At 53.9% G+C, this 11,510-nt stretch overlaps 2 protein-coding genes across 2 annotated transcripts; one reads left to right on the forward strand and one right to left on the reverse strand.

Annotated features, from left to right (window-relative positions):
- Nucleotides 1-3,688: 3,688 nt before the first annotated feature.
- MONBRDRAFT_20202 (uncharacterized protein) lies at nt 3,689-7,060 on the reverse strand. Its single transcript, XM_001744229.1, has 14 exons — nt 6,963-7,060; nt 6,794-6,870; nt 6,621-6,712; nt 6,361-6,522; nt 6,212-6,273; nt 6,046-6,124; nt 5,901-5,980; nt 5,639-5,758; nt 5,460-5,537; nt 5,250-5,340; nt 4,732-5,024; nt 4,467-4,604; nt 4,267-4,382; nt 3,689-4,193 (listed from the first exon to the last, which is right to left on the reverse strand). The coding sequence occupies exons 1-14, from the start codon at nt 7,035-7,037 to the stop codon at nt 3,854-3,856; spliced, it is 1,803 nt and encodes a 600-aa protein (XP_001744281.1). The 5' UTR covers nt 7,038-7,060; the 3' UTR covers nt 3,689-3,853.
- A 601-nt stretch (nt 7,061-7,661) lies between these two features.
- MONBRDRAFT_23822 (uncharacterized protein) lies at nt 7,662-10,608 on the forward strand (the record flags this gene model as incomplete). Its single annotated transcript, XM_001744041.1, has 13 exons — nt 7,662-7,676; nt 7,847-7,960; nt 8,089-8,179; nt 8,257-8,334; nt 8,491-8,591; nt 8,710-8,835; nt 8,949-9,023; nt 9,114-9,205; nt 9,299-9,413; nt 9,521-9,589; nt 9,681-9,795; nt 9,913-10,213; nt 10,335-10,608. The coding sequence occupies 13 exons, from the start codon at nt 7,662-7,664 to the stop codon at nt 10,606-10,608; spliced, it is 1,566 nt and encodes a 521-aa protein (XP_001744093.1).
- Between the last annotated feature and the right edge of the window lie 902 nt (nt 10,609-11,510).

Below are 11,510 nucleotides of genomic sequence, written 5' to 3' on the forward strand. Positions count from 1 at the left end.
TGAATATCAAGGCAAAGTGCTCCTTTTGGGACGTCTGCCCCGGTCGATCGGTGCCGACATGCTTGCCACCTTGAAACAAAATGGAGACTGCTCTTGTGGCACATCCTGTATCGCATATTATTCAGATGCACAGGAGCATGGAGGAGCACAACAAAGTTGGGGAGACTCAATTGGTACAGACATGAAAAGGAATGACAACTCGGTATGCTTTTGGTCGCTTCATCCACAACAAAAGGCGCCTGCTAGATATGAAAACAGCTAAAAGGCCTCACTCAGCTCGAGTCAGCTCGAATGGTCACGCCTCTTTGACGACTACTGGAAAAAAAGGCGCATTTCTTCCTCCTCGGCTGACTGTGCCTTGGGGTTTTGCCCATTATGGTCAGTTCGCTTGCGCGGTGGGGGTTGCGAGCGGTACATGAGCTTGCGCCCTGTCACCTCGCGCGGGGCCTCCTGGGCACGCTGGAGTGCCCGGCGCACACGAAGCTCTTGTTGCCGCTTCTGCTCTTGCAACTTTTCTTCGCGCAAACGCTGGCGCCGCTCTTTGTCCTTGATCTAGAGCATGAGATCCAAGGCCATGAATGAAAAGCACGATGCAAAACACACAAGGCGCACGCACATCACCCGCACTCGATAAACCACTCAAAAGTCTGCACATACCTTTTCAGCTGCCGCCAACCGATCTGGAGGCATGGAAGACATGGCCTCGAGTAGTTCCTCCACCTTGTTCTCAATGTTGGTCAGCATCTGCAACGTGGAAATACCCGCCTCATTTTGGCCGATGCAAGCGCGATATACTTCGCTGACCTACGCACACAGGCCCGTCTCATGAAAATCATGACCCTCCCACCAAGGACTTTTGAAAACAACACGCAGATGCCAGCCGACGCTGTTGGAAAGCCTTACCTTGTCGTCCAAGCGACCAAGCTCTGCTTCTTGGTCCTCAACTGTGGCAGCCGAAAAGTACTGGCAACGCTCTTTGAGCATAACAACCGTCTCCCGCTCGCGTTCGATTTGCGCCTCAAGATCTGACAATTGGTTTTCCATGCCAGTGCGCTCTTGCTGCAGCACCTGGCGCTCAGCACGGAAGCGATCTGACAGATCTTGCAAGTGCTCCTCACTGTCCTGCCCGTTAGTAATGAGCGACAAGTTCTCCTCCTCCAAAGACTCGAGGATGTTGACAAGTTCTGAGGGCTCTTGAAAGTACAGACTGGGCTCAAGCTCGAGATCCACCAGCTCAAACCGTTGCAAAGCGGTCTCCTGCTGCTGCTCTTGTTGTTGTCGGATCTCAGCAACAGAATTGCGCCCGGTCACGCTGGCTGCGCGCTCACGCCGTGACACGCTTGAACTGCGACGTCGGCGTCGGGCCGTACCAACCGACGAGCGGCGACGGCCGGCAGGCCGGGCTGAGGCCGCTGCCTCACTGGCGGCCGATGCCTGCCGTGAGCGCAGCGCTGTCAACACCTGACGCTGCTTGAGCTCCTGCTCGCTCTGCCACGCCTACATCAGTGCCAAGCCCCAAACGCAAATTCATGTGTTTCCGTCCAACACGGGCGCCCGCATGGTTGCGGTGCAGGCGTGAGAACACAGAGGGAAGTATAGTTACAGGCGCGCTGATATTCCGGACCAAGATCGGACAAGGTAGACCAGGATGCCACAACCTACCGCTGGGGACAGCGAGTCGAGAAAGAGACGATACGAGCGCAATTCGCTAATTTGGTCCTCTTGCTTGGTCACCTCACTGCCAACGGCCATGATCTCAGCCTGTGACCACGCAAAAACGTGAGGGGACACTAATGTTGGAGGCAATCGAGCGCAGAGATACGAGATCAACAAGTGCCCACCTGTAGTCGCTTGATCTCGCTGGCCTTGTCTTGCTTGCGCGCCGTGGCCTCTTCAGCATCTTTGATGGCGCTGACTGCTGCACGGTCATTGTCACGGAGAAATTGATCAAACTTGGCGGCGTCGGCCTCCAGCCAACGTTCGGCTTCCTGGGGACACAAAAAAGATGGCAACAATGAATCCCGACAAGGGCATCCAACTGAAACATGCGCTCAAGGGCAGGAACCCGGTCATGAACAGCCTCTTGCAGCATCATCAACGCACATTGAGTTTGGCCTCTTCTTGATGAGCCTGTTCTTCCAGCTTTTGGATTTCAGCGCGCTTCACGTCGAGTGAAAACTTGAGCAGGAACACCTCGCGGCGCGTCTGAACGTATTCGGAGAGCTGCTCACGCTCAATGCGACGATCTCGTGTCTCAATGGCCAGCAGGTCGAGTTGCTTGGTCAACTCATCCTTCTCAGCCGGTGTCAGTGTCTTATCCTCGAGTGCTATCACCAAAAGAGAATTTTTCGATCGTTGTGCCAAATCAGAAGGTGACAGGATGAACGCAAAATTAAAAGAGGGGGGAAGAGGCAAGATTCATGCAAGTCAGACCAGTGCCTTGCTCGCAACAAGGTCAGCCACGCGCACCTTGTTCTGCGGCCAACTCATCATCAATGTCTGCCACCAGGGCCTTGGCTGGTGGGCGTTGAAGGACTGTGCTGCGTTCGTGCACCGGCAGTTGGCGCAGTGTGGCTCGCAGCTACAAGCAGTGCACATGTGCATGCACACCAGACAAATAGTCGTGAGTGGGACTGTGCGCTTGCTTGGCCGACCTCACTGTTGTGGACACACCTCTTTCTGCTCGGCTTTGGCAAGTTCGCGCGCGGTTAAAAGCTCGTCATTTGCTGGTAGAGCAAAAGGATTCTCGGGCTGAGCAGCGGCGCGAGTGCTGCGAAGCGTGTTCCGGAGGCTCTTGGTGCCAGACTGGGTCGTGCGTTGCGTACTGCCCAAGCCCTTATGACCCCGGGTGCTTCGCAGGGTGCTCTAATCATAATGCCAGCATGAGAAGTCAAAACGCAGTTGCCCTGGCCCCAACACACACCAGCAAAAGGAAACGTACAGATAGTGCCTTAGCAGCACCTTCGCGTCGCGGAGCAGACATGGCTACGAGCACGAAAGAGCGCGATGAGTTCACAACAGAGGTGGGGGTCGAAGGCGAGCTTGAGGCTCGAGATCTTGTGCTGAATCGCGGCGGGCCCGAAAGGAGCATTGTGTGGAAGGGGCGGATGGAGCAGAGAGGCGGAACAAGATAGAAGAGAGAGACGGCGGAGGGGGGGGGGGAGAGAACGCCAAGCTGTGACACTAGGGGCGGGGGGGTAGAGGGTGGCATGTGGTCACCAACCGCTGCCAATGTCGGCGCTCGCCATCTCGCCGGCCCGCTTGCTGTGTGTGTGTGTGTGTGTGTGTGGATGGTTGTCAGGAGCTCTTGACAACAATGATCCAAATCAGCTTTGTCATTGTCATCATTTTAAAATTGGTGACTTTTTTTTTTTTTTTCGACGTGTTTGTTCTCATTCGTGATTCGCAAGGCACGAGTCAAGGACCGCAAACTTCGGCAATAGTCATTCCGGACCCAACGTAGCACGGCTAAAGTATTACCGGTAGCTACAAGACACAGGTGAGAGCAACTCATGCGAAAATGCCTCGTCAAGCAGCAATGAAGACGCTAAGAAGGAAGCCTATTGTGGATCCTTTTTCGAACAGTTTAGTTCAGTGCAGTTTAGTTTCACTTTTGTGTCGCGCAACTTAAGGCAGCTTTGGTGTTTCGCTGCCGATAGCAAGGGAGAACCCAAAAATATCAGAAAAGCAAAAAAGGATTCGAATTGGAAAAAGGTGGTTCATGGCTGGGTACACAGAGAGTACGGCGCAGAATAAAAGGACCGACGCAAACACACTCTGGCAGAGCCTGAAAGGCTGGGTACAAAACTAAGAGCACACTCAAAAAACGGATGGGAGAAAGAAGCAGAACCATTTAGTTGCGCTTCTTGCTTGGCGCCACGCGGGTGCCGTTGTGCGAGAGGTACATTTCGACACCTTGGCGGCCGAGCTGCCAGATCTGATCGCCTCCCTTGTTCAGATTCTCTGCCACCTCGGGATAGCGGCCAGAGTGGGAGACAGCAAACCACACGAGAACAGCCGCAAAGCTCAGGTACGTGACGTAGGCAAGCATGTGTGCAATGGGATCCAGCTCAATGACATCCAGTACCACGCTGACAATGTGTACCAACAGAGCCAGCGCGCCAAAGGCCACCGGCGTCTGCAGACCCCGCAGCAGGTCTTTACCAGCGTTGTATCCCTTCAAACGTGTAAATCTAAGCACAACAAATCACACAAGTCGTCAGGAGGCACCGCAGCGGGCAGAGGCAGACAGTAGATACGACGTACTCTTCCTCAATGTCCGTGGCTAGCTGTTCGCGAGCAGCTTCCCGGGCCTTGGAGCCACCAATCAGTTGCGCCGAGTCGAAGAGGCTCAGCGCGTCCTGGCGGCTACGTTCGTGTGACTATTTCGGCAAACGCACAAGGATTAGCCCTCTGTCCGGTGACAGTTGCGCACAGTCAACGCCCCGTGGCGTCAGGGCACAAACCTGGCTGAGTGTCTCCGTGTTCACAAAAGGCTTGCTGGGCCCCACAACATCACGCATTTGCGCTTCATAGGTCTCAAATGCCCGAGAGGAGATGACCTGCAGTGTGGCGTCCGCTGTGGCCTTCATAATTGATTTGATCTAAGGCACACACAAAAAGTGGCACATCAGCAGCATCATCAGACCAACTAGCCATGACCATCATCATCAGGCATGCAGAACGTCGGCTGTTAGTCATCCGAGCAGGAGGAACGTCGCAATGACTGACCTCGGGCAATTCGCCGTCGTTGAACGCGGCAACATAGGCCTCCAAAAATGCGCGCAGGCCACGGCAGGTAACTTCTTCACCGGCCACGCGCTTGACCAGCAAGGCATCGTCTTTTAGGACTGAAGGAACAAAGACATCGAGATGCTCGCGAAAGTCCTCCTCCAGCAAATCAAGCTGGCCTGCAAACTCGGATTTCTTAACCTTCTTGCCCGGGTCGGGCAACAAGAAGCAGGAAATGTCCTCGTAGCAGCCGCGCAGCCACTCGCGCACTTCCCGCAGTTCCTCTGGTTGATCTGTCGGTCATTGGTGTGTTGCGCGTTCCGCAGGGCATCGTGAGCGAAAGTGAAAGCAACACTCTAGCAATATGCGATCTTTCGCCGAGAAAGGAAAGGCGGGAAAAAAACAGGTAGGAGCAACGGGCAGCGCAGGCAGGAAAGAAGGAAAAGAGTTGACAGCAAAACAAGACATAACAATGCAAAATGCATTGATCGAGCTGATGGTAACTGGCCGACGCTCACCTTCGCTGGTGGCTAGAATTGAGTCGAGATAGGCTTGGCCACCCTCGGCACCAGCGGGATAGTCTTCAAACTCCCAGTCGCGCACCAAAAACTGAATTTACCAAACCCGGGAGGGCCACGCACAGAAAATACATGTGCGAGCGAGTGCGCGAGTGAGTGGGAGAGAAGACTTTGCCTTGCGAATCAAGAAAGACCATAGAAGTGACCGACCTTCAGTTCTTGGAAGGGACGCTCAGTCGACTGCTGGCGTCCAATCATGGCGCCAAACTCGGTGAACAGGTGCATTTGCTGTCAAGACAGACGACAACAGAAACACGATCAAAGTGAGCTTCGAGACTCGACACGGTAAGCGCTGCCAAGGATCGAAGGGTAGGTATCAGTGGTCGCACCTGCAAAATATCCTCGGAAATTTTCTCCTTGATGTTGTAGATTTGCATCGAGCTGATCAGCGCATTAAAGGCGAAGATGCGCGTGTTTTGGTCCATGGACATGTGCTTGTCAAATGTGCCCTGCACCCTCAGTCGTACAAAACAGCATCAAAAAGAGGTTGCCATGGAACGGTTAAATGAGCTGCTTGAGCCCAGTTGCAAGCTGCCACGAGGCGAATGTGGGACTCTAAGAGCCCTTTGTCAAATGTCTAGGCAAAACCACCTGCGTATCAATAAGAACGATGGCGATTTCGCGGCCACTGGGAAGCTTGCGAACAAAAGGCTTGTTCCACATCCACACGCCTACACTCCCAATGAGATGAGAAAGGTCCTCGAAAGGAATACTCCTGTCGCCAACAGAGGCTCACCCGTCGTGTCGCGTTCGACACCATGGCGCCAGCGGAAGCCACCTTCCACCACGTCAGAGTGTTTTAGCTGCCAGTTGACCTAGATTGTGGCAGCAGGGTTGTATATGATGCTGAAGACGAGATGGCATGGCGGGAGGCGGATGCAGACGCGCGCGCCCGCGCGTACCGGGTCTTCCAAATAGCGGAGGAAGAAGTTGAGCATAAAGGATTTGCCTGTGCGGAAGGGGCCTAGAGCGCATTGCAGTTTGAGCGTGTCCAGGGAGGAGGGGGTTCAAGGCAAGAGTACATCTCCAAGCTCAGTCAGGGAAGGCGCACCTGCGAGGGAGACAACGGCCACGGGTAGATCCTGCACGGCAGATGCTTCGAGCACAGCGGTCACAGCAGCATCATTCAAGACAAAGGTCGAGGAGCTTGAGTCAAAGTCAACAATCTGAATGGGGCGCGCTTCCTCAGCGGCCGTCAGGTAGGCCGGTACGCCTTGTCCAGAGGGTGCAGAGGGCGGGAAAGCGTGAGGCCAGGTGGGTCAACGTGCGTGCTGGCAACGATAAAACAGTAGGGTGTGTTTGACAACAGACCTCGGCGAAATTCGACGGTATCATCATCCCGAATCAATGTGGTGACACGCTCAGAGCTGGTAAAATCAACCACTGTCTCCAAGCCTTGCGCACTGTCACCAGGCACAGATATCAGTCGGCCCAAAACTTTGGGCGCTGGAGGACAAAAGTCAAGGTGAGGGGCTGAGACAGACCTATGATGAAAGCCCGTGTGTGTGCGAAGGAGGTCTCCTTGGTCAGGTACAGCCTTCTTGATCACCTTGCCGAGTTGCTGAAGGGTGACGAGGAACAGGCGACCGGTGAGACCCACGGCCTTTAGGCGCCCACGGATGCATCAGAAAGAAGAAGAGTCAGGGCACATACCACAAAGTCAGAGGCTTCAGGGCACTGCACCTCAACGGCTTCGCGCATGTGCGGCAGAAGAATGTTGATATACATGGTTGAGGGTGCAGCTGAAGTCGACGTCTACTCGAAAAGCGGAGGCAGCGGCAAACGGCACGTGAAATGAAAAAGTCACATAGACTCGCACCTGTATTAACAAGCAAGGTAGACTTGAACGTGCGCCCGCCAAAGGCGGCTCAATAACCCAACACGGGCCCGCTTGTCTGCGCCGCTTGCCGCGCTGCCATTTTTTTTTTTTTTTTTTACAAACGCCGCGCCACACGCACCTCAGAAAATGCCACTTTCACTGCATTCGTGCTCTGCCCAAAACAGCTCCATACCACATGGTAGCAGTGTGTGATTTTATCTGACAATTGTATCTGACATTTCTCATTGTGCTGGTGGTGAGTGCTTATACACACGTGGTGATGGTGGCGTTGCCTTTGTCCATCTCTTGATTGTGGTTGGATTTTATCAAGCATCTCTGGGTTTTAGACATCAAGGGCTCATGTCTCTGCTTTTAGCAGGGCTTCAGCGTGGTCGCTTGAAGCTCCAGACATCGTCCCTCTGAATCTATGACCAACTCTTGCATGCTCTCTCACTTTCTTCGTCACGTTCGGCACTTTCTCTTCTTCCGGCTCGTCCAAGTCTTCTGGATCTCGAGGCGACGAGACCGGCGCCATGTCGGGCATGCAGGTTGGTCTTGGATTGGCCCTGCCGTCTTTGCGCTCCGGCAGTTTGGACAGGCTCTTTGTGGTCTGGGGCCTGACTGCCTTGTTTTTTTTTTTTCTTTTTTTTTCTTCTTGGACGAGCGGTGCTGACGTGCTGGTCTCTTGGGTTACCGATTCTGGCGTTTGGCCTTTTAGCTCTTGGAGTTGAATGACGTTCGCGTCTTCAACTTGACAGCTGGTAAAGCTCTGCCGTCTTGGCTGAGCGAAAAGAAACGCCGACAGCTTTTGAAGCGTGATGTTGACCTGCAGGTACGTCTGACCTCGCGAGCCTCTCAAGGCTCTTGCGCGCTCTGCCTTGCTGGCTTCTGAAGTGCCCCATGAGGGTTTGAAACCTCTCACAAGCACCTTGCAACATCATCTTGCATGGTTTGTTGCAGCGTCGCATCGAACTCATTCAAGACTTTGAAATGCCCACTGCGGCCGATTGCATTCGAGTCTCGCCCGATGGCGAGTATATCATGGCCGCGGGTGAGTGCCTCAGACCTTTGGCTCTTGTAGACCGCTACGTTGCTCGATGTGGTCTCATCCGTCTTTTGCGTCTCTAGGTACCTACAAGCCTCGCATTCGCTGCTACGACCTCGATCAGATGTCCCTCAAGTTTGAGCGCCACCTCAATTGCGAAGGTTCGTTGGCATACATGACCTCAGAAAGGGAATATCAAATGGTGTTGCCCGCGTGAGAAACGCCGTGCCTAGCCAACCTTGAGAGCACCAGCAATCGGGTGCTGCGGCCTCGGCACCTCACCGCGCTTGCCCACTTGGGAAATGTTGCACTTTTAGTGGTGGATATGGCCTACCTCTCCGACAATTACAGCAAGCAAGTCTTTCTCATGGCTGATCGCTACGTTGAAGTTCATGCCTCCTACGGCTACCATCACCGAGTCAGTTGAGCCAAGCCTATGTCGAGTATGCGTGCTCCAGTCTGGGTGGTCTCAAAGACACGGGCGTGGCAGAATGCCGTACTCGTGCTCACAAACACGTCTTGCCTGGCCATCACAGACGCGTACGCCCAAGAATGGCCGCAGTATCGCATATAATCACGAAACATGTGATCTTTATGTTGGAGCCACTGGGCCCGAAATCTATCGCATCAACTTGGAGCAAGGACGCTTCCTCAAGTCTTGGGTGAGTTTTTTTTTTTTTTTTTTTGTTTTTTTTTTCTCGTCCCAAAGGTCGGCTCTTGCAGCCTCGACCTTCCATATGTCAACTTCTCATTTCCTCATCTCCACGCTGCACAGACCACACAAGCGCCTGCCGTCAACAAGGTGCTGATCAACGACTACTATGGCATGCTGGCCGCTGGAACCACCTTGGTATGCGTTCATGGAAGTGGCATCCACCTCTTGTTTGCTTTCACTGTGGGACCTTGTATCTCAAATAACATGTCATATTCGGCTCAATAGGGCATGGTGGAGTGCTTTGACCCTCGGGCTCGTGAGCGCATTGGTGTGCTTGATGTCACACGCGGTCTCTCCGCCCGTGCCCAGCGCCAGCTGTAAGGTTTTGCACGTGTCTTGATGAAAGCTCTCAGCCAATACTTCTGACCCACACGCTCATCCGGCCGGTACACCTTTCGCACATGTAATAGCAAGGGTCAAATTCCGGCCATCTCGACCATGACTTTTATGCAAGACAATCTGACCCTCGGCGTGGGCACTACGGGCGGCCAAGTCTTGTTGTATGACATTCGTGCCGCAGAGCCGGTGCGTTTTCCAATCGGCACATGACACATGTCTTTGGGCTCAAGACCATCGCGTTGAAATGATGGTCGCTTGACTCACTAGGGCGTTGCTTTGATTGTTTTCTAAAGGTTCTGACCAAGGATCACAGCTACGGCCTTCCTATCAAGCGAATTGTGCACCACGCCGCTTCCGATTCGGTGCGTCTTGTATCTCAAAGCAGGTGATGCCGAGGTCCAGTGCCAATGGCTCATGGCCATGTTTGCTGTTGTGCGGCTCTGGAACACACAGGTGCTGGCCGCAGATCAGAAGGTGATCAAGATCTGGAAGCGTGAGTCTGGTGAGGCCATTACTGCCATTGAGGCCGATGCTGATATCAATGACATGGACATGTATCCTGATTCGGGTAAGGATGTCCCCCCTCCCTCCTTTTGCTTTTTTTCGGGTTCATGCTTGAGCGCGTGAGCACACCGAAGACCATAAGGTATTTTATCTTCATGTGCTTGTATGGTTGACTTGGCAGGCATGTTTTTTGTCGGAGGTGAGCAGTCCAAGATGATGATTTATTTTGTCCCCTCTCTGGGCCCTGCGCCCAAGTGGTGTCACTACCTGGACTCCATCACGGAGGAGCTGGACGACGGCGCGCAGCCAGCTGTGTACGATGATTACAAGTTTGTCACGCGTGAAGAGCTTGACGCTCTTGGTCTGAGCAGCTTGGTGGGCACTGCCTTGCTCAAAGCACATATGCACGGCTACTTTATCGATGTGCGCCTTTACAACGAGGCCAAGGATGCCAGCAACCCCTTTGCCTACGAAGAATATCGGTGCGTCATTACTGAAATCGTTGCTCAGCATCGCCTGCCTCGTGCTCCTCGCTGAGCAAACCAAGGAGGTGAAAGTGCTTTGTCCAATCGCTCACCGCATTGTTCTTGCTGCTGGTTGTAGTCAACGCCTTATTCGCAAGAAGCTTGAAGAGGGTACTGAGTCTCGACTTCAATTGGCCAAGTATCGCAAGGAATTGCCAAAGATCAACAGGGCGTTGGCTAAGCGTCTGGTTGAGTTTAACGAGAACCAAGGTCAGGAGTCATCGGGCTGGTCACACCGCTTGTACAGTCCGCACTCTCATTGCATTGTGTCGGGTGCGAAACCTCACGTGGCTCTCAATCTGCTTTTCTCCTCGGTCGGGCACAGCCGAAAACACTGCAGCAGCTGCAGATGAAAAGGACACACCGGCAATGAGTAACCCACTGGGCGACGACCGTTTCAAGGCGCTCTTTTCGAACCCTGATTTTGAGATTGACATCAACAGTGATGAATATCGTCTGCGCCACCCGGCTGCTCGCGCTCAAGGCGCTTCAGATTTGCTGCAGGAGAAGTTTGCCTTGGTGGCTGATGAAGACGACGAGATTGAGGGTCGCGCCAGTGATGAAGATAGCGATGACGACTTGGAACTCGTGACCGGGCGCAAGCTGTATAACACGGTGCCCGAAGCGACTCAGGAGCCAAAGCCTCAGACTGCTCCGACTGGCCAGCGTGCTGAGAAGCGTCGCACTAGCAAGAAGGCAGATGATGTTACCATGTACGAGCTCAAGGAGGGCGAGGAGGTTCGCGCTCTGACATCCCGGGCCAAGGTCACGGAACAAAACCTCAAGCGTCGAGGCAAGAGTTTTGCCTCACTTTTGGCCAAGGAACCGACGGCGCCTCGACAGGCGCAGGTGGCATCCACAGGCGCAGGTGGCAAGGTTATCCGCTTTGAGGTAGGTGTGGATCAGAAGGCACATTGGCATTGCTCAGCGAAGCAGGCGACTTTTTCACAACGCATTCGTGCTTGCTTCTCTCAACCGCAGACCAAGAAGGCGTCAGAAGATACCGAGGCGTATGTTTGCTGTCAATCCCCCCCCTTGCATCTGTTCCTGCTGACATTCAGTTCTCATTTCTTGCTTGTTGCCTGTGGTGGCTTGTGTTTTCCTGTAACGCAGTGCAAACGAACCATCCGAGGCTGAGCGCAAGCGAGCCAAGCGTGGCGTGCGTAGTCTGGGTCTCAGCAAAGGCCCCAAGCAGAAGTATTGGCGCGGCCGGCCTGTCAAGAACTAAGAAGCATGGTTTCCAAGCGCATCGCTC

The sequence above is a fragment of the Monosiga brevicollis genome, genomic scaffold (assembly GCF_000002865.3).
Source record: "Monosiga brevicollis MX1 MONBRscaffold_5 genomic scaffold, whole genome shotgun sequence".
Taxonomy (NCBI): Eukaryota; class Choanoflagellata; order Craspedida; family Salpingoecidae; genus Monosiga; species Monosiga brevicollis.

Excerpts from the sequence above, each read along its gene's own strand:
- MONBRDRAFT_20202 (XM_001744229.1), bottom strand. The coding sequence starts at position 7,037 with ATGTATATCAACATTCTTCTGCCGCACATGCGCGAAGCCGTTGAGGTG. Across the intron at positions 6,871-6,962 it reads CTGAAGCCTCTGACTTTGTG|CAACTCGGCAAGGTGATCAA; the intron begins GTATGTGCCCTG and ends GTCACCCTTCAG. Across the intron at positions 4,383-4,466 it reads ACACGGAGACACTCAGCCAG|TCACACGAACGTAGCCGCCA; the intron begins GTTTGTGCCCTG and ends TTGCCGAAATAG.